The following is a 23,634-nucleotide window of genomic DNA, read 5'->3' on the forward strand; positions in this document are numbered from 1 at the left end:
GCCTAGGAGGCAGAGTACGCAAGGGGCTGCAGTGTCCAGGGCCAGGAACGTCCTGAGGGAGAGCCAGGGTCCTGCCCCACTGCAGTCATGGTGGTCGTGGTCAGTTCTCTCTCCTACCAGCTGTGGAATGTGAAGTCTGGCCTGGGAGATATTTTTGCTGCACTTTGAGCCACCCCACCCCCTGGAACTCAGACCCTGCACACTCCATGCCATAACAATGACGACCACTTCCAATTGTTTCCTAGCTGAGGAGGGGGGGGGTTGGGGGGAGCCCTGTTTGGGAAGAGGGGGGAGCCTGGGGGAAATACTTCTAGTGACAACAGCCCTTTCTAAATCCGGCTAGGGACTGGGTGCGGGTGGGGGTGGGGTCGCCCTGCTGCCCCATATATACAGCCCCTGAGACAAGGTCTGGCTCCACAGCTCTCTCCTGCTCCCTGTTGTCTTTCCTTGCTGTTCTCAGGTAGGAGTGGGAGATGGAGGCCTTTTTCTGGGATAAGAGGGCTCCAGGTTTAGGAAGGGGTTCCCCTAGGAACAGAAAGCTTCACGCGGGGCTTCACACAGAGTACTCGGGTCCAGCCGTTGAGCACACTTGTGCAGGTCTAAATGTGAATATGTGCCATGGGAGTGTGGGGCTCATGTGTTGCCTCACTGGCTAAGATACAGCAATTTCAACAGGGAGATGTGTGTTGTAATCATGCCTAAGAACAAGCAGGTCCATTGTGGGAGGGGGGAAAGAGGGTGGGAAATGATTACATAGGAAGGGGGCATACTTACAAGCTAACTCTGTGAGGCTTTCCCTGTCCCTGCACATGGAGGTACTTGTCTGCATCCGGGAGTCATGACTATTCACAGCACGTGTACCCCCTACTGGAGGAGCTCACAGGCACATGGCAGTGGGTGTGCCAGTCCTTGTATACTGAGGAATATGGGCCATGTGAGCCTGTTGATGCTGTACGCATGCTTAAGTGTGCACATCTGTTGTTGAGGCATATATGGCACTCTCAGGGCGCTGCGGCACAGGCAGGAAGGCTGGCTTTGAGCAAGATGTGCGCATGCACAGTGAGCATGTGAGTTCATTGAGAATGTGCAGAAAGCATCCGGCTATGGGAGGGTTTTGTCTGTGAGAGGAGGCCCATAGCATCTCCTCTCAGAGAACCTCCTCAAAGTCTGATGATAAAATAGGGGACAGGATGGAAAAAACTGGCATTAGGGTCTTGAGAGTTGGGTTCTAGGCTCAGCTCCACCACTTATCATTATGTGCTCTTGGACAAGCAAGCTGCTTAACCTGGACATCCTCGCCTGCCCAGTGGGTGAGGACCAAGGGAGAGAATGTACGCTGAGGTGCTCTGCAGACTGGAAAGCACTGACCATTAGTTGACCTTTGGTTGTTTCTCACTTGGCTCAAAGAAAGGTCTCACTAGATGCGTGCAGGCAAGGGCGGGGCCATCTCCCAGGAGTGCGGAGGATTAGGGCTCAGAGTTGAGTTGACTACAGGAAACTGTTTGTCCTTGGTGGGGGAAAGGGAATCATGTTTGGAAAGCAAGAAGGAGGATGCGACCAGAGAAGCTGACCACCACTTCTGTATTGTTAACAGGTCTAGGGGAGGAAGGGTGTTAAAGGACAGAGCCAGGAGAAGCGGAGATGTGGGACTGGCCAGGACGGGCGACAGCCTGCCCTGACTCAGCCTCTTCTCTCTCTCCAGGTCCCTGCAGGCCTAGCCTCTTTTTCTCACCTGTAGACACAGTTGAGAGGCCAAGATAAGAAAGCTAAAGCATGGGGGAGTCTGGGAAGGCTGGGCATGACAGCCCCAGAGCCAGGCTTGGAACTCTAGCTTCTGCCCCACCCTGGGGAGAATATTTTGGCCCCCAGGAGCTCCTTTCCAGGGATGAGTGAGGGAGCCCAGGGACAGATGGATATGGTCAGTTTCCTCTTCCCATTACTATAAGAAGCCTGGGATGTGTTTCCCTCCCCTAGGAGAGGCTTAGCCTGAAAAAAGGTCAGTTGCCCTTCTGCCCTGGCAGGTTTACTGGGCTGCTCTTCCACTTAAGGGACAGGCTCAAAGAGCAAGGTACTCATCAGGGACTTCTCTTGACTCCTGAGCATGGTGCTAGGTTTTGGGGCTCCCACCAAAAGGGAGAGCCCAGGGAGGGGCAGCAGGGAGTGTGTCGATGGGAGGACAGTCAGCTTCTCCTGCTCACTACAGGTGCAGCCATGGGGGATGCAGAGTTGGCCGTGTTTGGACAGGCTGCTCCCTACCTCCGCAAGTCAGAGAAGGAGCGGCTTGAAGCTCAGACCAGGCCTTTTGACCTCAAGAAGGATGTCTTTGTGCCTGATGACAAACAGGAGTTTGTCAAGGCCAAAATTCTGTCTCGTGAGGGTGGCAAAGTCACTGCTGAGACGGAGCATGGCAAGGTGGGTGGTAGGGCGAATGTGAGGCCACCCTGGCTACCCCAACACCTGCATAGAGAAAGGTGTGCTCAGACTCCACCCCACGCAGACCTGAGGCCAGTCAGGTTCTCCTTCCCGTTGGTGGGTTCCTGACCCTCCAAAAAGCCCTCTCTTTCCTATATCCAATCTGCCTTCTCTTCTCCTGGTTCTTCTGTCTTGAACACAATTGTCCTTTAATTCGTCCAACTCTTATCCCTCTTGAAGGAGAGGGGAAGCACAGGCTCATAGGTGGTAGTGGGAACTTGTTGGGGTCTTTTATAGACAGTGACTGTGAAGGAGGACCAGGTGATGCAGCAGAACCCGCCCAAGTTCGACAAGATCGAGGACATGGCCATGCTGACCTTCCTGCATGAGCCCGCGGTGCTCTACAACCTCAAGGAGCGCTACGCCTGCTGGATGATCTACGTGAGTGGCTCCTGGCCTCTCCGGCCTCCCCGGCCCGTACACTTCCACTCCAGGAGCTGAGGGGGTCTGTTCTTGGTGTCCAGGTCATGTTGCACTCTCTCCTTGTCCTTACATCCTCAGTTCCATCCTCACATGACTGGCATTACCTAAATTGAGTGCATTCTGAGGTTTTCCTTTTTCTTCTTCCCCTCCTAGGGTCTTCCTCTAACTCTGAAAGTTGCCCCTCACCCCTTCATCACTGAAACTCCTTTTCTCCCCTCAGACCTATTCGGGCTTGTTCTGTGTCACTGTCAACCCCTACAAGTGGCTGCCAGTGTACACAGCTGAGGTGGTGGCTGCCTACAGGGGCAAGAAGAGGAGCGAGGCCCCGCCCCACATCTTCTCCATCTCTGACAATGCTTATCAGTACATGCTGACGGGTGAGAGGCCCCAGGGAAGGGTCTCCCTGAAAGGAGCTGGGAGAGGATGGCGAGAGGAGGAAGCAAGGACCCCTCAGGAGCATCCTGGTAGCTCCTGACTTGGTCTCCCATTTTCTCCCCACAGACAGAGAAAACCAGTCCATCCTGATCACGTGAGTGCAGCTCCTGCCCTGCTCCCTGCCAGAATCTCTCTGCCCCGGCCCCCAACCCCAGCAGGGACCCCCACAGCCTTCCTTTGTGTCCCGGTTGTGCCCATCTCCTTTCTTCTCTGACCTTCACCTTGACCCCTCTCTTTGCTGTTCCACTTCCTTCCTGCTTTTCACATCCATTTTTCCTCTTCATCTCCTCCAAGGCATCATTCTTCATAAGCCCATTATCAACACCTCTTCTTCACCTCTTCATTTTCTTTTATCTTTTCCTTCAGAAGCCTTTCCCATCCTTCCAGCCCCTCCCATTCTTTCCCAAACCCTCCAGGCCACTCTCCTCTGATTGACCTTGCCCAGCATTCTTTCCTGACTTGAGGCTTGTTGGTCTCAAGCAGCATGTTCATTGCCTAATGAGTTCCTGATTGTCCCACAGCGGAGAATCCGGGGCAGGGAAGACAGTCAACACCAAGAGAGTCATCCAGTACTTTGCTGTTATCGCCGCCATTGGGGACCGTAGCAAGAAGGACCAGACACCGGGCAAGGCAGGCTTGTTGTCCTGCATGGGCCCGCATACAGGGGGGTGCACAAAGGGCAGAGAAAGCCTCTCACCTGCCATCCTTCTTGACCTCAGCAGGGCACCCTGGAGGACCAGATCATCCAGGCCAACCCTGCTCTGGAGGCCTTCGGCAATGCCAAGACTGTCCGGAATGACAACTCCTCCCGCTTTGTGCGTGGTCCCTGACCTTGGGTTTGGGACTTGAGCTGGTCAGGGGATGGCCCCCCAAAAGAGCTTTCCCCCAACTTATCACCGCACTCTTCCGTCTCTCCAGGGGAAATTCATTCGAATCCATTTTGGGGCAACTGGAAAGTTGGCATCTGCAGACATAGAGACCTGTGAGTGTCATAATCTGCTGGGGCTCAGCCTGAGCTCACCCTAGCTCTAGACCGGCTGGACTCTACCACTCTCTCCCCACCCCTCCCTCTGCTTCACTCATCTCTTTCTGTCTCTGTCTCTGTCCATTTCTCTCTCTCTGAGACTTCCTCTGGGGCTTTCTCCACCTCTGTCTGCACATGTCTGTGTGTCTTTCTCTGGGATTTACCTCTGGGACTATTTCTCTCTTTCTGGGTCTCTATCTTCATCGAATCTCTATGTGTCTGTGTTCCAGTCTCTCTCTATCTCTTCCTCTCCCTTTGCCTTTTGCTTGCTACATTTATTTTCATTTTCGTCTATTTCCTGGTACCTAAATCCTAACGTTTTCTTTCTCTCCTTCTCCCTGCCTATTCACAGACCTTCTGGAAAAATCCAGAGTTATTTTCCAGCTGAAATCAGAGAGAGATTATCACATTTTCTACCAAATTCTGTCTAACAAAAAGCCTGAGCTATTGGGTGAGTCAGAGCTACCGACTGAGACCAACTATTTCCATGGCAACATGGTCCCCTCTGCTTGCAACTGTATTCTGCTGGCAAGCCCTGGGTGTTATGGCTGCTGTGGGATGTGGGGCCAAGTCAAGGCTTGTCCTGTGCTCTCCCATGTGCAGTGGCGGGCAGTCCCCAGGAGAGCTGGCAGCTGTGTCACATCCTAAACATATTTTCTCCCCCTAGACATGCTGCTGATCACCAACAACCCCTACGATTATGCCTTCATCTCCCAAGGAGAGACCACCGTGGCCTCAATTGATGATGCTGAGGAGCTCATGGCCACTGATGTGAGTGTGTGAGGACCCAGTGAGGAGGGGGCATTGGCAGTGAGGGGCAAGCAGGGCCAGTTCAGGAGCAGAGCTAAGACACTGGCCAACTGTTATTCAAAGTGGGATGGCTCTATTGAGGCCAGAATGTGCCCTATGACCAGGGTATGCTGGGGTATGCTGGGGTATGGGTGAGGTAAGATAGGAATGGCCAGCGTTTGGTATTCAATCAACCCACAATCAGCAGGAAACCATGAGATAGAGAGGCACATCAGCCAAGAATCAGGTAACACCAAGGGAGGAGGGTGGGAAGGCCATGGAGACATCATGGGGCTGGGACAGGCTAAAAGGTGAGAGCTGACACAGACAGGTGAAGATGCTAGGTGGGAAAGCAAGAGTCTGGAAGCATGAGTGGGTAAGCCAGAACAGCTGTGACCTCTGACAGGAGGGCTAAGGCAGTCTGAGCTCTGCCTGCTCTCACATCTCCATCTTTGCTGGGAAGCACTCCACTGGGGTGGGAGCCTCAGAATTCATGGGAATTAAGGAGCCAAGTTCTTTCTACAACTTACAAGGGATCTTCTTTACCCATTATCCTCATTTTTCTGGGATCCACCCATACGGGACCTGCCTACAGAATGCCTTTGATGTGCTGGGCTTCACTTCAGAGGAGAAGAACTCCATGTACAAGCTGACAGGCGCCATCATGCACTTTGGAAACATGAAATTCAAACAGAAGCAACGGGAGGAGCAGGCAGAGCCAGATGGCACTGAAGGTGGGAGGCAGGGATACCAGGGACAGCTGTCGAGTCACTGAGGGCCACACCTACAGAGCAAGCATCTTTTTACCAACTGCTACCTCCCCTTTCCTTGCAGAGGCTGACAAGTCTGCCTACCTTATGGGGCTTAACTCAGCCGACCTGCTCAAGGGGCTGTGTCACCCTCGGGTGAAAGTGGGCAACGAGTATGTTACCAAGGGGCAGAATGTCCAGCAGGTGGGTCATTTTCAGAAGATAAATGGGTGGGGTAGGAAAGCTGGCATGCCAGGGCAGGAGCTTTTGGATTCACTCTTCCCCAAAACACTACTCAATGTGGGTGTCTCCCCTATCTTGCAGGTGGCATATGCCACGGGAGCACTAGCCAAGGCAGTGTATGAGAAGATGTTCAACTGGATGGTGACACGCATCAACGCCACCCTGGAGACCAAGCAGCCACGCCAGTACTTCATAGGAGTCCTGGACATTGCTGGCTTCGAGATCTTTGATGTGAGTTGGGGGAGCCCTGAGTGTGGGCAGAATATCACTCACACATTTACACCTTCAACTGCCATTGCTGACTGCCAGCTTCCCTATCTCCAGGGGAAGTTGTCCTCCACTGCCCTGACCTAGGAGGGGACTGGTTACACCCCAGCTGAGTTTGGACACAGGACCCTGGCACAGCCCTGGGCACACCCTCACCTACCTGATTGTCCCCTCGCTCCCCTGCAGTTCAACAGCTTTGAGCAACTCTGCATCAACTTCACCAACGAGAAGCTGCAGCAGTTCTTCAACCACCACATGTTCGTGCTGGAGCAGGAGGAGTATAAGAAGGAAGGCATCGAGTGGGAGTTCATCGACTTCGGCATGGACCTGCAGGCCTGCATCGACCTCATCGAGAAGGTGCTGCCTCCGCCCCACCAGTCTCCATCCACACCCTACATGAACACCCCAGAGAAAATAACAGCTCCTCTCCCTTCTGCAGAGTATGATCTGGATAATAGAAGTGGGGATGAAAACTCCTGAGCTCCATGTTATGCTAAGCACCCCAGATAGGGTAGCACCAGGGACAGCTGCATTCCCAGGGGCTTGAGAGTGACACATGGAGGATAGGCACCTGCAGAATGGCCTCCCACATTAGCATGTTTATTGGGCCTGGTCTGTCCACCTAAGGAGCAGGAAGTGTAAGGGTGGCCTGAGGAATCCTATGAATCCATAGGAATCCTATGACCTATTTTCAACCCTATCATCTCAGGAATATGGGTGAAGGAGATGGCACATAAAGCACCAATAGCAGCCACATTCCCAGACTTTCACAAATACCCAGTGGGGCACCCCTATGAGCAAATAGTAACCATAGAACAGAATCCATCTCCACCAATTGACACACACTTGGTGACGCTCTCCCCTCCACTCTCAGCCCATGGGTATCATGTCCATCCTGGAGGAGGAGTGCATGTTCCCCAAGGCCACTGACATGACCTTCAAGGCCAAACTCTTTGACAACCACCTGGGCAAGTCCAGCAACTTCCAGAAGCCACGAAATATCAAGGGGAAGCCAGAAGCTCACTTCTCCCTCATTCACTATGCCGGTGTGGTGGACTACAACATCCTGGGATGGCTGCAGAAGAACAAGGACCCTCTTAATGAGACAGTGGTGGGCTTGTACCAGAAGTCCTCCCTCAAGCTCCTGAGCAGCCTGTTTGCCAACTATGCTGGGGCTGATGCACGTAAGTAGAGACTGGGCAGGAGTCTGAGGAGCAGGGATTCTGCCAGGGCTCTGAGTCAGGTTAATCGCTACCTCCTGCCCCTTCCATATCAGGGTATGCCCCAAGGTTTGTAGACTCAATGGGATAGAATTGAGTGGAGAAACTATAGTAGCCTCATCTGGGGGCCAAAAGCCAGCGAGATGTGAAAAGAGGCCATGTGTCTGCACCACGGGCCCTCACCTCTCAGCAAGCTCACTGATGCTCCTTTATTAACTCTTCTCACAGCTGTTGAAAAGGGCAAAGGCAAGGCAAAGAAAGGCTCATCCTTTCAGACTGTGTCAGCTCTGCACAGGGTGAGCATGTGACTCCAGCCCTTCTACCTGGGCCCCCAACCCTCAGCACTTCCCTGCCTTTCCTAGGCCTCCCCTTTCCCCCTGCCTTCCTGGTGCATTCCTGATCCTTCTCACTCTGCCTTCCCCTCCCTCCATCTCTTGGCCACTTCTCTTACTCATGTCCCATCTCATCTCTCTTCTACTATCCCTCCTGCCTCTATCCCCTCTCCTCACCCATGTCTCCCCCCAGCATTCCTTATCTCTTTAGCTCTTTGAATTCTCTCCATCTCCCTTTCCTTCTTTCTTCTCTACTTTTCCTGCTTCTCTTTCTTTTCTTTCATTACATTTCCCTTTCACTTTTCTGGGCACAGGAAAATCTGAACAAGCTGATGACCAACTTGCGCTCCACCCATCCACACTTTGTGCGTTGCATCATCCCCAATGAGACAAAGTCTCCAGGTGAGCCCAGAGGCCCAGCCCACCAATGGACACACACATGTACTTAGGATGGACAGGGCCTTCTAAGTCTTCTCCTAACCTACCAGCACCTAAAACATATTCTTCTCTGTCCCGGATGGGGTGTCCCGGGGGGACAGAACTGTCCAAGTTCTACCTTACACTTGGGATGTGCAATTCAGGTACCTGGACAGACATTATCTTATCAGTGACTTACAACCTCCAACGAGACACATAGGGATTGTTTATCCATTGTTGACTTATAGGAAGACAGAGGCTTAAGGACGTGGGTTTAAGGCCTGGCTTTGTTGTTGCTTAGCTTAGTAACCTGGGGAAAGTCCCCTAACCCCTCTGGGCTTAGTTTACTCATCTAGAGACTAGGATATATCTGTCCTGGCTACCACCTATGGTAACAGGTATGAAATAAGGAATGTGAAAGCCTTCTGGGTTCCATTTAAAAGTGCGGCTATAAAAAAAAGATGAAACAAATAAAGGATAATTATTAACTGACTTGCCAAGGTTACAGCTAATCAGTGGCAGACCCAGGAACCTAGAAATTGGGCTGTTTGTCTAGTGTTCTTACAGACCCTCCCTCCCCCTGCAGGGGTGATGGACAACCCCCTGGTCATGCACCAGCTGCGCTGCAATGGCGTGCTCGAGGGCATCCGCATCTGCAGGAAGGGCTTCCCCAACCGCATCCTCTATGGGGACTTCCGGCAGAGGTGGGTATGGGGCTTACCCAGAGCTCAGGAGCAGCCTGGGCTGCTGAGAAGGGAAAGGGAGTTTGCTGGAGCCCTGGAATCCTATGGGCAGAGACCAGTGCAGAGCATGGGTGATGGAGGACACTTCACTCCCCAGGTATCGCATCCTGAACCCAGCGGCCATCCCCGAAGGGCAGTTCATTGACAGCAGGAAGGGGGCAGAGAAGCTACTGGGCTCCCTGGATATTGACCACAACCAGTACAAGTTTGGCCACACCAAGGTGAGGAAAGGAAGGGGACAAATCAGTTGAAGGGCTACATCTCTTGTCCACTGATTCCTCACCTCAGGACTCCTTTCCTTTCACCAGTCATCTTGGCAAAATCTCTGACCCACCTGCCACACCCACAAGGGGACATCCAGCACCACTCTGCTCACCCCAGCTCCCACTGCCATGCACCGCCTCCCTCCAATCCTTTACTAATAGTCACCTTTCCTAACATGCCTGTGCCACCCCTGCCTAGCCAGGCCCAACACACACCTTTCCTGCAGGTGTTCTTCAAGGCGGGGCTGCTGGGGCTGCTGGAGGAGATGCGGGATGAGAGGCTGAGCCGCATCATCACGCGCATCCAGGCCCAGTCCCGGGGTGTGCTTTCCAGAATGGAGTACAAGAAACTACTGGAACGCAGGTGACAGAGCTTCAAAGGAGTTTCTCACCTTTCTCAGGCCCAGGCTGGTTCAGGGGAAGTGTCAGGAGAAAAAGCTCACTGGGTCTTCAAACAAAGAGACCTGAAGGGGATGGGGGAGGGTGGTGGTGGCGCATATAGACACAGGGTGGCCACAGACTCAGAGGCCCTTAAAGAGGGTGGGTAGATGAAGGAAAGGGGGCATTACCAAGACTTTAGGACCTCTGGGGGGAAGAAGGCAGGAGGACACTTATGCCACCCCTCTCATTGGGCCCCTGCAGAGACTCCCTGCTGATAATCCAGTGGAATATTCGGGCCTTCATGGGGGTCAAAAATTGGCCCTGGATGAAACTCTACTTCAAGATCAAGCCGCTGCTGAAGAGCGCAGAGACGGAGAAGGAGATGGCCACCATGAAGGAAGAGTTTGCGCGCCTCAAAGAGTCTCTGGAAAAGTCTGAGGCTCGCCGCAAGGAGTTGGAGGAGAAGATGGTGTCCCTGCTGCAGGAGAAGAATGACCTGCAGCTCCAAGTGCAGGCGGTGAGGCTCCTGAGGTCATTGTTGGCCCTTCCACCCTGCTCTGTCTTCACCTCCTGCACTCTGCCCCTCACCTTGCAGAAGCTTGCCATCTTGTTCCCTCACAGTCAGAGGATTCTAGGATCACTTCCAAAGGCCTCCAAAGAGATCCCTCAGAGGAGGAAAGGGACAAGGGAAGGAACTAACTTTTAAAAGCACATGCTTTCGACTTTAGATCAACCTAGAACCACAGCCTAATAGTTTTTGTGATCTTGAGCAAACCACTCAATCTCTTCTAGTCTTGATTCCCTCATCTCCAGACAAGGAATAAAGCTGCCCATCTCACTGAGTTTTCAATAATATAGTCCTGGGAATCAGCAAAATACAGTTCCCTCCTTCAATGGAGGACACTAGAAGAGGACCAGATAAAGACTTCTCTGCTCTTCTCCCCAGCACTCCCAAAACATATGCTTCTCTGAAACTCTTCCCCTACCTATCCTTGAGGTTCTTCTCAACCAGGGGGTACCCTAGAGATCCCCTTCTATTTGAGGGTTACTCCTCTCCCTCCCTCTATCTGAAAGGACAAAGATCCTGTCTACTGGACAGCTTCCCCTCTGTGTCTTGCCCTCAGGAACAAGACAACCTGGCTGATGCTGAGGAGCGCTGTGACCAGCTTATCAAGAACAAGATCCAGCTGGAGGCCAAGGTGAAGGAGATGAATGAGAGGCTGGAGGATGAAGAGGAGATGAATGCTGAGCTCACCGCCAAGAAGCGCAAGCTGGAAGATGAGTGCTCTGAGCTCAAAAGGGACATTGATGACCTGGAGTTGACGCTGGCCAAGGTGGAGAAGGAGAAGCATGCAACAGAGAACAAGGTGAGGGCAGCTCCCTCTGGCTCTAGCCCAGGTCTCCACAGGATTCCCAGACTGAACTTGACCCAGGCCAGGCCACTCAGGATCCTGCGAGTAGCATGACACTTGGCATGGAGGTCTGTATAGGTATCTCCAGAAGGATGACCTCTGACCATAAAGTGGATGGGGTTCTTGATCACAGGTGAAGAACCTGACGGAGGAGATGGCCGGGCTGGATGAGATCATTGCCAAGCTGACCAAGGAGAAAAAGGCTCTGCAAGAGGCCCACCAGCAGGCCCTAGATGATCTTCAGGCTGAAGAAGACAAGGTCAACACCCTGACCAAGGCCAAAGTCAAGCTGGAGCAGCAAGTAGATGATGTAAGTAGATTGAGAGTTGTAGGACCTAGATATACCCTGCTCAGAGGTCAGTGTGTGGGATGGGGGTAGGGTTTGAGGATGTTCACATTCTGATATCTTTCTAGCAGGGAGCTAGGGAATGAAAGGGGGAGGGTGATTAATTCTGAAATATATATCTGATCTCACTATGATCAATGATAGAGATGGTTTTTTTCCTTTAAAAATGTTCAAGCCCCTATATCTCTGCCTTTGGTTACAGGATTTAGGGAGTTATCTCAAAAGAATACGATACATTTCTTTGGAAATTTTATGAGGCTTCTGAAAAAGGATCTTTGAACTTCTGCCATTTTAGGCAGGATCTGATCCTGACTGATCATTGTTCTGTCAGCTGTACATATCTCTACTGAGTCCCTTATCACTCTGTATTGTAATGTTTTAAGTATCTGTCCAAGCTCTAAGACTACAAGCTCCTTTTAAGAACTTGGGTTTATTCAGTTTTGTATCTGCTATGCCCAGCACACAGCCTGGTGCCCTACAGGCTAGGCATTCTCACAGTCCCCTGCTAACATTCTCACAGTCTCCTCTGGGGAAGATTTTCCCCAACCCCTAGAGCAAATGAGCGACAAAACCCACCAAGTCAGAATGCTTTGCTTCACTGGACATGGCTTGTCCTTCTCTCCACCAGCTGGAGGGATCCCTGGAGCAGGAGAAGAAGGTACGCATGGATCTGGAGCGAGCGAAGCGGAAGCTGGAGGGTGACCTGAAGCTGACCCAGGAGAGCATCATGGACCTGGAGAATGACAAGCAGCAGCTGGATGAGCGGCTGAAAAAGTACTGTATTCCCTCCCCTTTGCCCTTCCTTCTCCCCAGTCCAGCAGCCTGTTCAGCCTACAAGCTGACCCAAGATACCCATCTTCAGAGGCTTCCTCATGAAGCCTCGTTAAATGGATGCTCCAAGCCCCTGGAAAAAGGTGTTCAGCACAAGAGCTTTCATTTCCCAGACCCATATGTCAGGGCCAGGTGGTCCTCCCCAGCAAAATTTAACTTGGATCCCTCAAACCCTTTCTTTCTATTGGACACTCAATTGTAATGAAAATAACAGCTAGTTTGTCCCCTTCATGCACAACTCTCTTTGGAGACCAGTTGCTAATCTGTATGTTGATAATTGAGGACTTTGTGGTGCTTCAGGGTCAGAACTTTCAAAGGCTACAAGAATCATCACAGTCTATGTCCTCATCAAGCTTACTTTTGCACAGGAATCTTCACACTTCCCCAGGCTTAGATGTGCTCAGTGAGTGAATAAATATTAATATACAGTCCCATTTGACTCACAAATCACATTTTAAGGCTGATGTCTTTAGCCCACTTTACCAAAGAGGAAACTAAGGCTCAGAAAGATTAGCCGAGTTGCCCAAAGCAACAGTGACAAAATTAAAGACCATCATAGCTAAAGGGGACCTTTGAAACAATCCAATCCAACTCCTTCATTTTATAGATGAGAAAACAAAGACCAAGATGAGAACAGATCTCAGGTCCCACCACTCTGCCTCCAATGCTCCTTCCATTACAGGCCTGTTGTACTTCAATCTCACAGCAGGTGCTACACCTCCAAGGGATCTTGCCTCATCCCTGAAAGCTGTTTTTTTGGAGAAATCCCACTCTTACTTGTTACATTACCATTTTCAGCCATTGGTGGGCCCTCCCAGGGCCCATCAGGTCTCCCTTGCCTCACCCTCCCTCCCTCCTTCCCTTCAGGAAGGACTTTGAGCTAAACGCCCTCAACGCAAGGATTGAGGATGAGCAGGCCCTGGCCAGCCAGCTACAGAAGAAGCTCAAAGAGCTTCAGGTGAGGTCTGGGGTACCCAACCTAAGCACTAGCTGCTTCTCAGCTTTCCCTGCCCACACCCACCCCTGGGGCATCCTGTTTGCAGCATTACAGGAGCTGTAGAAGAGACACACAACTACCACAGTATTCCCTTGGACACACCCTAGAGGGGCTGGGTGATCCAAAAATGTCATAGGAAGAGACACTGAATAGGTCATTTCTTTCTGAAGGCAGAAATCCTGCCTCAGCTCTGCACAGGGAGCCCGCTCCAGATCTCTAGGTTTCCCTGTTGCCTGGAGGTGTTTGAGGTCCCTTCAGCCCTGGTGGTGTGACTTGGTTCATTCTTCTAGAAGACCCATTGTGTTCGCCTGGTCAGACAAACATGGCTCTCTTCCTTTAAACTTTTTTTATGTTTTTGTCACTAACCTGCTTAAAACATTCTTAGAACACAGCTCTTTTGGCCCTCTTTTTTTTTTTTTGAAACAGTCTCCTATGTTGCCCTCGGCAGAGTGCCATGGCATCACAGCTCACAGCAACCTCAAACTCTTTTTTTCTTTTCTTTTTTTTGTTTTTTAGAGACAGAGTCTTGCTTTATTGCCCTTGATAGAGTGCTATGGCATCACAGCTCACAGCAACCTCCAACTCCTGGGTTAGGTGATTCTCTTGCCTCACCCTCCTGAGTACTACAGGTGCCCGCCACAATGTCCGGCATTTTTTTTTTTTTTTTTTTTGCAGTTTGGCCGGGGCTGGATTCGAACCTGCTACCTTCCATATATGGGGCTGGCAACCTACCCACTGAGCCACATGTGCTGCCCAGACAGAGTCTCGTTTTGTCACCCTCAGTAGAGTGCTGTGATGTCATAGCTCATAGCAACTTCAAACTTTTGGGCTCAAGCAATCCTCTTGCCTCAGCCTCCTAAATAGGCACCTGCCACAATGCCTGGCTATTTTAGATATGGGGTCTCTCTCTCTCTCTCTCTAGCTCAGGCTGGTCTCAAACCTGTGAGCTCAGGCAATCTACCTGCCTCAGCCTCCCAGAGTGCTAGGATTACAGGTGTGAGCCTGGCCATTTTTGGCCCCACTTTAAGAATAAGTTTCACTGACCTTCCTTTCAATAAAGAGAAGGTATACCATATTGTTCTGGTCTAAAGGAAGGCTAATTCAGCTGTTCAAAACATCTTCCCCAAATCCTTTTATTTCCAGCTCTCCACTAGCAGAACTAAACTGACTTGCCTGTTTTAGAGCCCTGGGGTGGGAGCTGCAGCAGAGGGGTCCAGGAGGTGGGTCTGAGCCCTTTGTGTCTGGCCCAGGCTCGCATCGAGGAGCTGGAGGAAGAGCTGGAAGCTGAGCGCACCGCCAGGGCCAAGGTGGAGAAGCTGCGCTCAGACCTGTCCCGGGAACTGGAGGAGATCAGTGAACGGCTGGAGGAGGCTGGGGGGGCCACGTCCGTGCAGATCGAGATGAACAAGAAGCGTGAGGCCGAGTTCCAGAAGATGCGGAGGGACCTGGAGGAGGCCACGCTGCAGCATGAGGCCACGGCGGCCGCCTTGCGCAAGAAGCACGCTGACAGCGTGGCCGAGCTGGGTGAGCAGATAGACAACCTGCAGCGGGTGAAGCAGAAGCTGGAAAAGGAGAAGAGCGAGTTTAAGCTAGAGCTGGATGATGTCACCTCCAACATGGAGCAGATCATCAAGGCCAAGGTGGGCTCTGCTCAGCCTTCCTTCCTCAACTCCCTCCACTCACCTCCACTTTCTGTCCGTGTCTCCTATCCTGATGGTTCATTTTCCCACCTTCCTTCCTCTACCTGGTTCTCCAATCCCCTCCCTCCTTCCACACCTTCGTTCTTCCTTTCTCATTTAATTGCACTTCCTATATCCCCTTCAGTGCCCCTCACATGCATCGTCTAAGTCTTCTTCCTCTCTCAGGCTAACCTGGAGAAGATGTGCCGGACTCTGGAAGATCAGATGAATGAGCACAGGAGCAAGGCTGAGGAGACCCAGCGTTCTGTCAATGATCTCACTAGCCAGCGGGCCAAGCTGCAAACTGAGAATGGTGAGCTTAGAGCTGGGGCTCCATGGGCCCCCGCCTAGGCTCCCCAGCCTCCTAAGCACACACATGCTGCACACACATGCTGCACACACAGCATCTTTCCAGAGAACGGGGCCAGAGGGTTAGGGGAGGGCTGGGAGAAGAAAAGAGTTGACCTTCAAGAGTTGAGCATGCCTTGGTGCCACTCCAGGTGAGCTGTCCCGTCAGCTGGATGAGAAGGAGGCACTGATCTCCCAGCTGACCCGAGGCAAACTCACCTATACCCAGCAGCTGGAGGACCTCAAGAGGCAGCTCGAGGAGGAGGTTAAGGTGAGGCCTGGGCTTGCGCCACCTGACCTTGCATCTATGGCACTTCATTCCCCCAGAATGAAGTTTGCTGTCTCTCCATTATTCTCCAAGAATTCCAAAAAAGAAATAATATTTCAAACCCTAGCACATCCTTCCTAGATCTGTTCCCCAAGCTGAGGCCTTCTGCATTTCTGCTGTCGGCCCTGGGTGGGAGGCAGGGGTTGAGGAGGAGAAGAGGAAATGAACTGGGGAGGTATGATACAGCCTGGCCTCGGCACAGGTGTGTGATGTGAGGATGGCACACTGTGTTCTAGAATTACGAGGGCAATCTGAAAACTGGAGAATGAAATTAAAGTGGACCCTATTTGGGCGGTACCTGTGACTCAGTGGGTAGGGTGCCGCCCCCACATACAGAGGGTGGCGGGTTCAAACCCAACCCCAGCCAAACTGCCAAAAAAACCAAAAGTGGACCCTATTCCTAGCACTTTGCTGAGCTCAAGAAAGAGGGAAAGAATGTGAAAAACACCAGAGGTCAATACTAACCTCTCTGAGTCTCAGAGGACTCAGAGTATACAGAGCCCCAGTAAGATGGTGATGATGCTGATGATGCCTGCTGCAGCCAGGAGTTCAGGGCCATGGGCACATAACATTTCATAAAAGTTCAGCACTGTATTCACATTCTTTGTTATTGGCACTCAGTAAAATGTTCCAGAGCCACTGGAGGCTTGGACACAGGAGAGGCTAAGAGAAAATACTGAGACTGGGGTTAGAGGAAAACAGAGGCTTGGGTTGCCTATGGAGAAAGCTGAGCTGAAAACTTCCTGGTGCCCACTTCCACCCAGGCAAAGAATGCGCTGGCCCATGCGCTGCAGTCAGCCCGGCATGACTGTGACCTGCTGCGGGAGCAGTACGAGGAGGAGACGGAAGCCAAGGCTGAGCTGCAGCGTGCCCTGTCCAAAGCCAACTCAGAGGTGGCTCAGTGGAGGACCAAGTATGAGACGGATGCCATCCAGCGGACAGAGGAGCTCGAGGAGGCCAAGTGAGTCTCAGGCAGCCAACCTTCTGGCTGAGGCCCTTTGCAGGCAGGAATCCCCACCCTCAATACATCTCACACGGGGCATGCTTAGCTCTGTGTGTGATGATACAGGGGGACTCTGCCCCAGCCCCACCTCCTTCTCCTCTCAGGGAAGCTTTTTGCTCGAATTATGTTTCTCATTCAAATATAAGACGAACAAAAGGTTTGTCTGAGGGCAGAGTGCTCTCACCTGGGGCAGGGAGCTATGTGGCAGGTGAAGGCGGTGGGGAGGGCTGCAGACAGCCAGGCCTTGCCGCATCTGCAGCCAAGAGTCTGGGCCAGGGCCAGAGGGACATCACCTGACAGCTCCTGGTTCTCAGGTGCCTAGGTCTTCACACCCCGCCAGTGAGATAGTCTGTCTGCCATTCTCAGCACCTGGGGTCTATTCTGGGGCTTCTCCAACAACATGTCTGAGTTTTCAAGGATGGTCTTCCAGAAGACGCATGTTGTTTCCTCTTGTCCACATCCACACTCTCCTTTCTCCCCACCCTCCCCACCTGCCCTGGGCAGGAAGAAGCTGGCACAGCGGCTCCAGGATGCCGAGGAGGCCGTGGAGGCCGTCAATGCCAAGTGCTCATCGCTGGAGAAGACCAAGCACCGCCTGCAGAATGAGATCGAGGACCTGATGGTGGACGTGGAGCGCTCCAATGCTGCCGCTGCAGCCTTGGACAAGAAGCAGAGGAACTTCGACAAGGTGGGCTGTGGGTGGGGGCTGCAGCCAGTGTGCAGGGCTGGTGGGGGGATGTCAGTGGGGGGCCAGAGCTGTCCTCCTTGGAGGTAGGGGAGGAGGGCTGTGTCCCAGTGGCATGGGGGGCGCTGGGACAGCCCCTAGAGGTGGGGCTGGGCTGCTACACAGTGAGCCTTGTACCTGGGCAGATCCTGGCTGAGTGGAAGCAGAAATACGAAGAGTCACAGTCAGAACTGGAGTCCTCGCAGAAGGAGGCGCGCTCCCTCAGCACCGAGCTCTTCAAGCTCAAGAATGCCTATGAGGAGTCCCTGGAGCACCTGGAGACCTTCAAGCGGGAGAACAAGAACCTTCAGGGTGCGCAGGGTGCACTGGTGGTAGTGTCCACATGTGGTGCCACCCGGGGCCTCCAAGAGGTGTCTGGGCAGAGGCATGCCCCCCAACCCCACTGGAGCACATTAGCCCCCAACTAAGTCTTTATATCCCCCACACAGAGGAGATCTCTGACCTGACGGAGCAGTTGGGTTCTAGTGGGAAGACCATCCATGAGCTAGAGAAGGTCCGCAAACAGCTGGAGGCCGAGAAGCTGGAGCTGCAGTCTGCCTTGGAGGAAGCCGAGGTATGTGGTGGGTACCAGAACTCTAGGGTTGCGGTCCCTATTCTGCTCTTCCCTTTGTTCTGTTCACTGTCCCATCCCCAGAGCTTAGGCCAGCACCTGGCACATAGTAGGTGCTCAACAAATATACATGGAACGAATGAAAGCCAGGTCACTGAACTCTTTTCATATAATATTTTTTTATCTATGGCATTGTTCCCACCTCTGCCTGCCTCTTTGTGTTTTTCTTACACTCTGTGCCTGATTACCTCCGTTGCCTTGGCAACACCTTTCTTTTCATTTTCATCTTTGTCTTCACAGCTAGCTTTCCCCTGTGAAAAGAATCTAAATCACCTTTTCTTAGGCTTGTCTTTAATTCTTTTTAAATTTCTTTTCTTTTTCCTTCTTCTGCTTCTTTGACCTACCAACTTACACCATTCTTGAACTCACTTTGTAGGTGTAATTTATGACCAGACTTTTGCTCCTCCCCTGTGCCCTGACTGTCTGCCCTGACCCCCTCTTCCCATCCTCCAGGCCTCCCTGGAGCATGAGGAGGGCAAGATCCTCCGGGCCCAGCTGGAGTTCAACCAGATCAAGGCAGAGATCGAGCGCAAGCTGGCAGAGAAGGATGAGGAGATGGAGCAGGCCAAGCGCAACCACCTGCGGGTGGTGGACTCGCTGCAGACCTCCCTGGACGCGGAGACGCGGAGCCGCAACGAGGCCCTGCGGGTGAAGAAGAAGATGGAAGGTGACCTCAACGAGATGGAGATCCAACTCAGCCACGCCAACCGCATAGCTGCCGAGGCCCAGAAGCAAGTCAAGAGCCTCCAGAGCTTGCTAAAGGTATATAGAGATGCCTGGAAACAGCCGCTCACCTCCCCCAGAGGGCCTTGGCCCCCATGTGGCCTGCTGTGACTTATCAGAGGCACTGGGCTCCTCACGCCCCTGGGTCATTGCAGAGACCTTCCTAGCCTCCCCTCCAAGCCAGCCCGATGGGCTCCCACTGCAGCCAGCTCCACCTAATAGCCTCGGGAAGGGCACCGAGGCCAGCGCCCTACCTCATGCTCACCCTCCTGGTCCTCAGGACACCCAGATCCAGTTGGATGATGCAGTCCGTGCCAATGATGACCTGAAGGAGAACATCGCGATTGTGGAGCGGCGCAACAACCTGCTGCAGGCTGAGCTAGAGGAGCTGCGTGCGGTGGTGGAGCAGACCGAGCGATCTCGGAAGCTGGCGGAGCAGGAGCTGATCGAGACCAGTGAGCGGGTGCAGCTGCTGCACTCCCAGGTGAGGGGCTCCCTGAACATTCCTGGGGGGAACACGGGCTGGTAGGACTCAGTGGGAGAGGCCTGGGAGTCACACATAATGCTCAGTGCTTTCCTGCTCTCTCCACCCCTCAACTTAGAACACCAGCCTCATTAACCAGAAGAAGAAAATGGATGCAGACCTGTCCCAGCTCCAGACAGAAGTGGAGGAGGCTGTGCAGGAGTGCAGGAATGCTGAGGAGAAGGCCAAGAAGGCCATCACGGATGTGAGCACCCCCCCTCCCCCCCCAACCTGCTCCAGGACAGTGCCTCCCTGGGCTGGGCAGTGAGTATGTAAGGACTTGACTAGACCATGTGCCACCTCTGCCCTGCCCACAGGCCGCCATGATGGCTGAGGAGCTGAAGAAGGAGCAGGACACAAGTGCCCACCTGGAGCGCATGAAGAAGAACATGGAGCAGACCATTAAGGACCTGCAGCACCGGCTGGACGAGGCCGAGCAGATCGCCCTCAAGGGTGGCAAGAAGCAGCTGCAGAAGCTGGAGGCGCGGGTGCGGGAGCTGGAGAACGAGCTGGAGGTGGAGCAGAAGCGCAATGCGGAGTCGGTCAAGGGCATGAGGAAGAGCGAGCGGCGCATCAAGGAGCTCACCTACCAGGTGTGGTGGGTGGGCAGCTCCAGGCATGGCCCTCACATTGGGGCCTGAAGCCACAGTGATGACCACTGAGGGGAAATAGGGTTTGCTCTTAGCCTTTTCGGTGAAGGTAGAAATGCAGCCCGTTTGTACCCTGGGAAGCCCTGTCCCACTCTGAATATCACCTGATTCAGGGGTTAGTCTCTGTTCCGGGAGATCTGCCTCTACATCAACTCTCAGCCTGTTTCCTGGGGACACATCCAGAGCTCCAGAACGGGCTCACCCAGCACAGAGACCAGAAAGCAGATATGTAGCCACAAAAGTACATTGAAGCCATTCTGATGAGCCTCCAGACTTTGATTACCCATGGCAGTATAGAATCTTGCTTTCTCTAGTGCTTTCTAGAATCAGACTCTCAATTAGAATTTGTTTCTTTTTCAATCCAGGATGTCACCATCCTTTTAAGCACACTTTGTCCTTAACCTGGATTAAGTTCATGTCATCTCCATTGCAGCCCAGGAAATTTTATCACATTCACACTCTCAAAGCCACTCCCAATACAGACTGGGCTCCAGAGCAGGGGAGTTTGTGCTCCATTAGGTCCCAGGACCCTCAAGGGCCTGCTCTCTAGACCAATGCACACATACAGTTTTGTGCATAATTTCAGACATCCCATCAGCTCCTCGGACTCTTTCCTGATATACATCATTTAAAATATTCCCACTTTTTTGGGTAAGGATTATAAGTGTTTGGTGAGGATCAGGAGGTAGAATTGGGTCTGGATATAGATTCAAGTAAAGAAGACAAGAGAAGGTAGGGGTGGTAAGGGACTACCTGTTAGACTATACCATCTTCACACCTGCCTGATCCCCTTGATCCTCAGACGGAGGAGGACAGGAAGAACCTGCTGCGGCTGCAGGACCTGGTAGACAAGCTGCAGCTGAAGGTCAAGGCCTACAAGCGCCAGGCCGAGGAGGCGGTGAGTAATCTTGCTGGGGACTAGGCCTGGGGGTGTGGAGGGGGCATGGGGAAGCTGGTCACCCAGGCTGGGAGGCTGAGAACCCAGGCTCCCACCCTCACACCATCCCCCCACCCCACAGGAGGAGCAGGCCAACACCAACCTGTCCAAGTTCCGCAAGGTACAGCACGAGCTGGATGAGGCAGAGGAGCGGGCCGACATCGCTGAGTCCCAGGTCAACAAGCTGCGGGCCAAGAGCCGCGATATTGGTGCCAAGGTGGGTCCCTCTCCTAGGCTCTGCTGGTCACCCCCACATCTGCTCTGTTGGCCTCCGACAGGACACCCTTACACCTGGGTATCTCTTTTTTCATTTGTCCCCTGCAACTGAACCACAGAGCCCCCAAAGCCAAGTTAATTCTGTTCTCTGATGCCTAAGATTCTTCCAGCCATAACATACAATGATTCTGGGAACATCAGCCCTAGGGTGACTAGCAACCCTATAACAACCTGATTTATGAACACCCAGTATATCCCCATTTCCCCCCAACTGCTAATTTCCACCTAAGTTTGGCCTATAACCTTGTAACTGAAGCCTGGGCATCCCAGAGGACCCCCTTGTCCTCACCCAGACAGCTTCCCTCTGGCCAACCTCAGAGCACTGCCCTACACATCAATTCCTGGAAATACACCTACCACTACAGCAGGCCTCCACCTTGTTGTGGGTCTTACCTTTGTTTTCTGTGCCCTACCCCTGCCCAATGCCCACCTTTTCAGAGCTGATTAAACTTTGTTTCCTTTCAAAAGGGCTTGAATGAGGAATAGCTTTACCACATCTTGATCTGCCCAGCCCTGAGGATGCCAACGAAGCCCCTAATCCTGGAGCCCATGTAGCAGCCCTTTGGGAGCAAGCAGAATAAAGCAATTTTCCTTGAAGTCAAGATTCCGCCTCCAGACTCTTCTTCCCTGCCTGCCAGCCTTGGGAACCTGGGGGTGGGACCCAGGGGTGGAAGAGGACGGCACTGGGGAGAGGGGGGGCAGCTTCAAATGCCAGGGCTCTTCCTTGGAGCCCTCCCTGGAGAAGCACTAGACTCCCCTTCACCACCTCCAGCTAAATGCTGCAGTCACCTCCCTTCTCCCTGGCCCAATGTCACTCAGGGTTAAAGGGAGACTCAGGGAAACCCCTAAAGCTCGCTCAGCCCACCCTAAGCCCATCTACTATGGATCTCTACCCCAACTCTGATCAACACTGCCTCCCCCCATGGAAAACATGAAGAGGAAGTGTGGGGTGCTGACCAGTGCCCCTTCTGGGCCTCTAGACTTGGGTGGGTGAGGTAAGAGCCCAAACCCCGGAAAGTCTATGAGAGGACACAAGGACCCACAGCTATAGCCCCTTCCAGATACAGCCACCCCCTCCCACCACGGCCAGGAGAAATGCCTCCTCAGCCCACCTTCCCATCTCCTTATCTCCTCTGAGGCCCCAGCCCCCTTGCTCCAGAGGGCCCCCTTCTTCTCCTTTACTTCTTCCCTTTGTAATTTTCATGACCAAGAACTTTTCTCCTCTGGATTTGCTGGAAGATGGGGTTCTCTTGGCCCCTTTCTGAGAAGCCATCTTCAGGGAGGGCAGGCAGATGAGAGACTGGGGAATGTCATATGTGAGCGGGACTCACAGGACTCTGGGGGATAAAGGGGAGGGGACAGTCCCTGGAGGGCTGGGAGGGAGAGGAAGGAGCAAGTCCCCTCCAACTAAGTCCGGCCGCTTGGAGTTGCTGTCCCAGATGGGCTACTAAGGGTAGGCCTGGGACTGTGGGCTATAAAGGGCAAGGACTTGGGAGGCAGTGCCCACCCCCAGAACCTGGGAAGCCCTGGGAAGCCCTAGTCTGGATCTCACCACAGCCCAACACACATTCCTACTCAGAGCACAGCCCCTGCTGTGTGCTTGGCTCTGAGCTCTGAATGTAGCAGCCAGAGCAAGGGCTATGCCTGAAGGAGGGGATACCAGGACTAGAGAATAACAGGTGATGGGAAGGACACAGGGAACAGGGAAGGAAAAAGGAAAAGCCAGGGGTCAGGGTATGGCAGTGGAGAGAGATATCGAGAAACTAGGGAACAAGGTGACCAGAGAAAACAGAAACACAGAGACCAGGACAAAAGATACCAAAACAAGGAGGCTCAAGCTCTTCCACTTTTCTCCTTGAAGCCCCCTCCATTCTCCCTTCTAGGAGTATTCCTTTTCCTAGGAGCCGTCTTGGAGAGCAATGAATCATAAATAGGAAAAAGAGAGAGCACACTTGAAAAGAGAGGTGTGAGGGGAAACCCAGGGCATCTAAGCAACCAGAGCAAGTGATATGGATCCCTGAGAATGGCCAGGGCCTGGACGCAGAGAGCAGCTTGGAGAGGACTGGAAAGCTGAGCATTAGAAGGAGGAGGGATGCTGAGAGAAGGAAAGGAGAGAGTACCTGGGACAGAAAGTCTCGGAGACCTGAAGGAAAGGATCCCAGCCCGCCTTCATGTGCAAAGAGGTCCAGGAAAGCCCAGGGAGCAGGGAGACAGGAGAGAGGTGGATGATGAGCCTGAGGCTAGGTGTGGAGGCAGAGAAGAGCCAGGGGGAGAACGAGAAGACACAGCTTGGAGAAGGCAGAGCCCCGCGTCAGACCCTGAGATGGGCAGAGACCTGGGCCAGGGAGAATCAGAGGCGGCTCTGACTTTGAGATGGGGAAGCAGGCAGAGGGAAAGGGAAGCCACATGCAGACACAGAGACCCAGACAGCCAGGCAGAAGGGCTCCCTTTGGTAACCCATGCGGAAG

At 53.0% G+C, this 23,634-nt stretch overlaps 1 protein-coding gene across 2 annotated transcripts; it reads left to right on the forward strand.

Annotated features, from left to right (window-relative positions):
- The first annotated feature begins 358 nt into the window (after window positions 1-358).
- MYH7 (myosin heavy chain 7) lies at window positions 359-21,768 on the forward strand. 2 transcript variants are annotated; one of them, XM_053593311.1, is made up of 39 exons: window positions 359-460; window positions 2,204-2,412; window positions 2,710-2,853; window positions 3,116-3,272; window positions 3,397-3,424; window positions 3,852-3,960; window positions 4,050-4,145; window positions 4,249-4,312; window positions 4,707-4,805; window positions 5,022-5,125; window positions 5,739-5,877; window positions 5,978-6,096; window positions 6,217-6,366; window positions 6,589-6,759; window positions 7,277-7,586; window positions 7,851-7,918; window positions 8,269-8,356; window positions 8,958-9,075; window positions 9,212-9,335; window positions 9,605-9,741; window positions 10,020-10,275; window positions 10,883-11,125; window positions 11,304-11,480; window positions 12,145-12,290; window positions 13,215-13,305; window positions 14,595-14,984; window positions 15,210-15,336; window positions 15,524-15,642; window positions 16,464-16,660; window positions 17,207-17,390; window positions 17,573-17,738; window positions 17,876-18,000; window positions 18,511-18,819; window positions 19,061-19,264; window positions 19,383-19,508; window positions 19,621-19,896; window positions 20,756-20,851; window positions 20,973-21,107; window positions 21,635-21,768. In XM_053593311.1, exons 2-39 carry the CDS (start codon window positions 2,212-2,214, stop codon window positions 21,650-21,652), a joined length of 5,811 nt encoding a protein of 1,936 aa, XP_053449286.1. In that variant the 5' UTR covers window positions 359-460; window positions 2,204-2,211; the 3' UTR covers window positions 21,653-21,768. The 2 variants fall into 2 exon arrangements, with proteins under 2 accessions (XP_053449286.1, XP_053449287.1); XM_053593312.1 differs by having other exon boundaries at window positions 4,053-4,145.
- The last annotated feature ends 1,866 nt before the right edge of the window (window positions 21,769-23,634 follow it).

This window comes from Nycticebus coucang, chromosome 6 (assembly GCF_027406575.1).
Source record: "Nycticebus coucang isolate mNycCou1 chromosome 6, mNycCou1.pri, whole genome shotgun sequence".
In the NCBI taxonomy this organism is placed as follows: Eukaryota; Metazoa; Chordata; class Mammalia; order Primates; family Lorisidae; genus Nycticebus; species Nycticebus coucang.